Source organism: Rhodotorula graminis (genome assembly GCF_001329695.1).
Source record: "Rhodotorula graminis WP1 unplaced genomic scaffold RHOBAscaffold_21, whole genome shotgun sequence".
Lineage (NCBI taxonomy): Eukaryota > Fungi > Basidiomycota > Microbotryomycetes > Sporidiobolales > Sporidiobolaceae > Rhodotorula > Rhodotorula graminis.
Window position 1 is genome coordinate 228,693 of NW_017264948.1, and position 6,185 is coordinate 234,877.

The window sequence follows — 6,185 nt, forward strand, 5'->3', positions numbered from 1 at the left end:
ACACCCTCTCAGTCACATTGCGAGGCGGAGGGAGAGAGGGAGGGAAAGGGAGAGAGGGAGAGAGAGAAGGAGAGAGAGGTCAGGTAAGGCGCTTGAGGGCGTGGGAACGTGGGAGGAGAGGTCGAGTGACGGGAGACGAGGGACAAGGGAGGACGCCTCGTCTGAGAGGGAGAGAGAGCACGGCGACGCACCGTCTCGGTGAGGCCCATAAAGACCATGAGCGGGTCGAGGTCGTACGCGTGCGCGACAATGTTGACAACGGCGACCGTGAACGGGAGGATGACCTGCGCCAAGTGCGCGCCCGGTCCCGAGTCAGTGTGTGTGCGGCGCGAGGTCGCACGCACGAGAGAAAGAGAGCGCGAGAGCGCGAGAGGGGACGCACCCACAGCCTGCGAACTTTGGGCTTTGCATCGAGCAAGATGAACGCAAACGCCGTCGCGAGCGCAGCCCACAGCGCGACGAGGCCAACGACGAGCCTCGCGACCCCGCCGAGCGGCGTCAGGTTGCCGAACGCCTTTGCGCGCAGGAAGCGCGGGAACGCGTCGCCCTCGAGCGCGCGGTACACCCACTCTTTCTGCGCGTGAAACATGTCCGGGACGCGCGCCTGCTCGGCCGCCTCGCGGTCGTACGCCCCGTCCCCGCCCGCCCCACCGGCGCCGGCGACGGTCGGGAGCACGCTCGAGCTGAGCGGGAACGCCGTGATGCGCAGCGAGGCGGGCAGGTACACCTCCTTGTCGGCGCCCGGCATGAGGTAGCGCGAAAAGATGCGCTCGGCCGACGCGATGAGGTCGGTGCGCGAGATGGCGGCTGTGCGCGCGATGACGGGCTGCGCGCGGCCCCCCGTCGTCGCGCCGCCGCGGGTCGTGGTCGACTGGCGCTTGTGGCGACGGGACGAGAGGGTGCCGCCGGCGTGCGCGTCGGGCGAGGAGGACGAGGGGTCCTCGTCCGGGTACAGGGCGCGCAGGGTCGGCGAGAGCGGGTACGACGGCGTGCGTGGGCTCGGGGCCGGGCTCGGCGAGCGGCCCTGGTACCGCGCCGCGTCGTGCTCGCGCTCGCGCTCGCGCTCGTCGTCGGCCGGGTTGCCGCCGACGACGACGGGGGGCGGCGCGAGGTGCTCGGCGCCGGCGCCACCGCCGCGCTGCTTCTCGTCGAGCTCGTCGCCGTCGCGGTACAGGTCGCGGTCGCGGTGCGGGTACTGGTCGCGCGCAAAGCCCTTCTCGCCGCCGCCGCCGCCGGTGCCGCCGCCGAGGTAGCCCGGCGAGCTGAGGTTGCTCGCCGACGTGGGCGGCGAGCCCGGGCGCGCGTACCGCTCGCCGTCGTAGTCGTCGCTCGCCGTCGTCGTCGTCGTCGTCGCCTTGCCGGCGCTGTCGCGGAGCGGGTCGCCACGGCGGATGCCCGTCACGTGGCCATAGATGCTGCCCCTGGTCGTCGCGAGGTGGTGGTACTGGGGCCAGTCGTCCTCGACGGTGCGGCCGGCCTTGCGCAGGTCGGAGAAGTAGGCGCGGCACAGGTTCTCGTGCTGCTGGACGTCGAGCCAGAAGTCGAGCGTGTCCTCGGAGCCTTCGCGTTGGAGGAAGAGGTAGAAGCAGTACAGGTCGACTGGGGGCCGGGTGCTGCGGCGGAGGACCTCGGCGAGAGAGGGGAGGCGGTTGCGAGGGGGTTGAGCGGGGCGAGGACGGGGAGGAGCCATGGCTCTCGAGGGTGGCTGTGAGGGGGGAGGGGTTGGTCAGTGAGGGTGCTTGTGGCTGCTCTGTCGGGCTCTCGGTCGGTCGAGGCGGGCCTGTGAGGACCTCAGAGGTGGACGCGCTCGCGCCCTGCGAGGGTTCGGCGCGTCGTCGTCGAACGACGAGGGGCGAGCGGGGCGTGTGGAGGTGAAGGAGAGGGATACAGAGACTCACAGGAGTGCAGTCGAGGGGACAGGCCACGCGTGGCTCGAGGGGATGGGTCGAGGTTCCGAGGTCGGGCGTTTGTTGATGAAGACGGGCGACGACGAGGGAACGCGAGGTCGAGGACGGGCGAGGGTGGGTGGTAGGGCCGTGCAAGGGCACCGAGGTCGAGCTAGTCGGAGCAGGTGTTGCTGCTGCTGCTGCTGCCGAGGGTCGACACAGACCAACGAGCCGCTCCCTCTCCTCCTCCTCGTCCTCCTCGTGTCGACCTCGTCCACTCACCCTCGCAGTGAGCATGGTGTGCCTTGCTGCACTCTGTGCTACCCTGGCAGCCTCTGTCGCGCTCGCCGCACCCTCGCCGCCCCACCAAGTCCCGCTCGCGCTCCCCCTCCCCCTCGCTCTCCCGCCCCACTTCCCCTCGACGACCAACCTCGCCACCCTCCTCGCCCAGCTCCCGCCAGACCACGCCGCCCTGCTCCAACAACACGTCGACGCCCACCCGGAACCCCGCACCCTCCAGTTCAGCGACGACCCGCACGACCGCCTCGTCCTCCCCGAGGGCGCCAAAGCTCTTCTCCGCCTCCAGGGCACCACACGCTTCGTCGATGTCACCGACGACCACCTCTCGCCCGCCGGTGCGCCCACCCTCGCTCCCCCTCTGCGTCGCCGGCCCTCCCACTGACCTCCCACCTCGCAGTCGCTCCCGACGACGAGCCGTCGTACCCGCACACCATCACGCACAACGCCTCGTCTCTCGCCCCCTTCTTCACGCACATCTCGCTCGACCACATGCACGACTTGTGCGCCGCCCGCTCCCTTTCTCTCTTGCGCGCACCCTCGATTCGGGCGACTCGGCGACTGACCCCTCCCTGCCTCTCTCGCTCGCTCGTCGCCGCAGCCTCACCAACTTTACGGCCTACTTCACGCGGTACTACCGCAGTGAGCACGGCGTCGAGTCGCAAAAGTTCCTCCAGGCCCACCTCGAGCACGTGCGTCCCCCTCTCTCCCCCTCTCTCTTCCCCTCAACCTCGCGGCGCGCCCGCTCATCCCCTTTCTCGCCGCCGTCGCCGCGCGCAGCTCCACGCGACGCTCCACCCCTCGGCCAACCTCACCGTGACCCCCTTTGTCCACCCGTCGTGGCCCCAACGCACCCTCATCCTCCGCTGGACCTCTCGCTCGGTGCCCGCCGACGCCCCGATCGTCCTCCTCTCGGCCCACCAGGACAGCACCAACGCGCTCCCGTTCCTGCGCGCCCCGGGCGCAGACGACGACGGGTCCGGCACGACCGCACTCGTCGCCGCGCTCGAGGCGCTCCTGCGCGGCGCGTGGCACCCGACGACCCACGCGCTCGAGGTGCACTTTTTTTCGGCCGAGGAGGGCGGACTGTTGGGCAGTGGCGAGGTCGCGAGAGCGTACAGGGAGCGGGGGACGAGGGTGAGGGGGATGTACCACATGTGCGTCGGGCGGGGCGGGGGCCGAGGGGCGCGCGCTCGAGCCTGTCTCTCTCTACTTCTCTCTCTCGAAGGCCGGCACTGACTCTTTCCTCCGCCTCCCTCTTTCCTCTGCCTCCTTCTCCCCACCTCGCTCCTTGTCCATCGCCCTCTCTCGCCGTCACCCTCACTCTCTCTCGTCGTCACCCTCGCTCCCTCTCCCTCCCTGTCGCCGCTCCCCCTCTCTCCTGCCGCCCTCCCTCTCTCGCACCTCCTCCGTCGCTCTCCCTCTCTCTCTCCCCATATACCTCTCCCTGTCCTGCCACCACCCTCGCGTCCCTTCCCTCCCTCCCCTCCCTCCCCTCGCGCACGCGCACGCACAGGGACGTCGTCGGCTACGTCGCGCCCGGCACGACGCCCTCGATCGGCCTCATTACGGACGGCACCTCGCGCGCGCTCACCGACTACCTCGCGCGCCTCATCCCGCACGTGTCGCACCTGCCCGTCCGCCCAACCGAGTGCGGCTACGCGTGCAGCGACCACGGCAGCTGGGACCGCGTCGGGTACCCGGCGGCGTGCTTGAGCGAGGGCGCGTTCGACGACTCGGCGCCGTAGTGCGTTCGCGAGCGTTTCTCTCTCTCTGCCTTGGCTGTACGCGGCGCGCGCACCTCACTGACGTGCCGCGAGCGCTGTTTTGCCCCCCCTCTCGTCCCACTCCTCCCTCGCCCTCTCCCCTCGCCCTCTCTCGCTCCCGCACGCGCCCCGAAACGACCCCGCAGCATGCACACGGCGGCCGACACGCTCGACCAGCCCTCGTTCTCGCTCGCGCACGTCGCCGAGTTTGTCAAGGTCGCCATCGGGTTCGCGGTCGAGCTCGCCGGGTGGGAGGTGCACGTCGGAGGGCGAGGCGAGGGGGTAGCGGCGAGGTGAGAACCCCCCCCCCCCCCCAGGGCTTTTTTGTCCCTTTTTGCGAGCGAGACAGGGTGGCGCCGCAGAGCGAGAGCGAGAGCCCAGGCGAGGCGAGCGGGAGCATGTTGAGCGAGCTTCGAGGTTGACATTGTCGCCCGCTCGACGTCGCAGGCGGGCCCGGAGCGCTCGCAGCACCCCTCCCCCCCTCGTCCTCTCACACGCTCGCTTGCGCTGCTGCGTCCACACGATCTACAGCCCACGAGGCCCACCCGCCCGCCATGCCGCGCGCGCGCGCCCCACCGCGCTCGCCCTCTCCCTCCTCCTCCTCCTCCTCGCGCACCCGCTCCCTCTCGCCGACCCCCTCCCCCTCACGACGCAAGCCCGCCGCCAACCCAACCTCGACCCTCGTGCACCACTCGATCCCGCCCTTCTACGCGTGCTACCTCCTCCGGTCGTTCGCCGCGCGCCCGGGCCGGGCAGGGCAGACGTACATTGGCAGCACGCCCGACCCGCCGAGGAGGTGGAGGCAGCACATGGGGCTCGTCAAGGGTGGCGTGAGTCTCTCTTGCTGTTTGGCTTCTCGAGAGGGCGCGGAGAGGACAAGGCGCTGATGTGGTTGCCTCCCCCTCCCCTCCCTCCCCACCTCCTCCTCCTCCTCCTCGACCCCTCCTCGACCCGTCTACTCGCGCATCTCGCCTTGCCCTCTCTCGCCCGCCCCGACCTCGACCTCGATCTCGCTCCCGCCCTCGACCTCGACGCGCAGGCCTTCAAAACCCGCCTCGGCCGCCCGTGGGAGATGGAGTTGGTCGTTTACGGCTTCCCGACAAAGCTCCAGGCGCTCCAGTTCGAGTGGGCGTGGCAGAACCCGCACGCGAGTCGGTTGCTGCGCCAACAAGCTCCGGTCCCGCAGGCGGGGGCGACGGCGACGGCGGGAGCGCACGAGGAGGCGGCGACGAGGGCGAGGGTGAGGGCCGGGCGGGGGCGAGGGACGGGCGAGGGGCAGGAGGAGGACGGCGGCGACGACGGCGGCGGCGGCGGCAAGAAGGTCAAGGCGGCGGCACCGGCCGCCGCCACCGCAGCGCCCCAGTTCCCTCGCACACTCCTCTCGAACCGGCCCCTGTCCAAGGTCCAAGTGCTCCAGTTCATGCTCACGTCGGCGCCCTGGCGCGCGTTTCCGTTGCGCGTCACGCTCCTGTCGCTCGACGCGCGCGCGTGGTGGGACGCCGCGAGACGGTTGGGCCCCGTCGTGAGGACCGAGGCGGCAGCGAGGAGGTTTGAGCGCGAGAGGGAGAGAGAGAGGGAGAGCGAGCGGGAGCGGGACGCGTGGGGCGAGAGGGGCAAGAGGCTCGATGAGGTCAGGGTTGAGGTGAGGCGGGAGGGCGTCGACGGGGCGAGGCTCGTGCGCGATGGCGAGAGGAAGGAGGGCGACGAGGTCGAGCGCATGAGGGTTGACGATGGTGCGTCCCTCTCTCTCTCTCTCTCTCTCTCTCTCTCTCTCTCCCTCTCTCTCTCTCTCTCGCGGCGTCGGTGGGTCGTTCGTGGAGGGGGGAGAGGCGCGTGCGACGGTCGAGCCTGGGTGACTCTGAGCAGCTCGGCTCTCTCTCTCTCTCTGCAGACGTCCCACGTGTCGGACGAGATGGTGTCGAGGGCCCTCGTCGCACTCCTCGGCGCACTCGAACTCGCGGTCCGTCGCTCGGACCTCCCCTACCTTTCTAGTCCGCGACGCTGACTTGCGCCCTCGTTCCCTGCAGAGCGGACCCGACGCGCTCCTCACGGCGCTCAAGGAGCTCGGCATCATCAAGCTGCCCGAGGCGAGGGACGACCTGAGCGACGGCGTGCACCGCTTCTCGGTCGACAGAGGCGAGGTCAGGGTCGAGCCGCTCTGAGGTCGTCGGCCGCGGTTCTGCTGCTCGCTTGTTGTAGCTTTCCTTTGTCTCTCTGTCAGCTCGCACGTGTCGTA

The 6,185-nt window shown here is 70.3% G+C and overlaps 2 protein-coding genes across 2 annotated transcripts; one reads left to right on the top strand and one right to left on the bottom strand.

Annotated features, from left to right (window-relative positions):
* Positions 1 to 170: 170 nt before the first annotated feature.
* RHOBADRAFT_811 (uncharacterized protein) lies at positions 171 to 1,654 on the bottom strand (the record flags this gene model as incomplete). Its single annotated transcript, XM_018419208.1, has 3 exons — positions 171 to 284; positions 383 to 998; positions 1,281 to 1,654. Coding segments are annotated over 3 exons (1,104 nt in total), but the record flags the coding sequence as incomplete, so codon positions are not given.
* An 837-nt stretch (positions 1,655 to 2,491) lies between these two features.
* On the top strand, positions 2,492 to 4,246 carry RHOBADRAFT_19264 (uncharacterized protein; the record flags this gene model as incomplete). Its single annotated transcript, XM_018412481.1, has 4 exons — positions 2,492 to 2,875; positions 2,964 to 3,340; positions 3,700 to 3,930; positions 4,096 to 4,246. The coding sequence occupies 4 exons, from the start codon at positions 2,492 to 2,494 to the stop codon at positions 4,244 to 4,246; spliced, it is 1,143 nt and encodes a 380-aa protein (XP_018267618.1).
* Between the last annotated feature and the right edge of the window lie 1,939 nt (positions 4,247 to 6,185).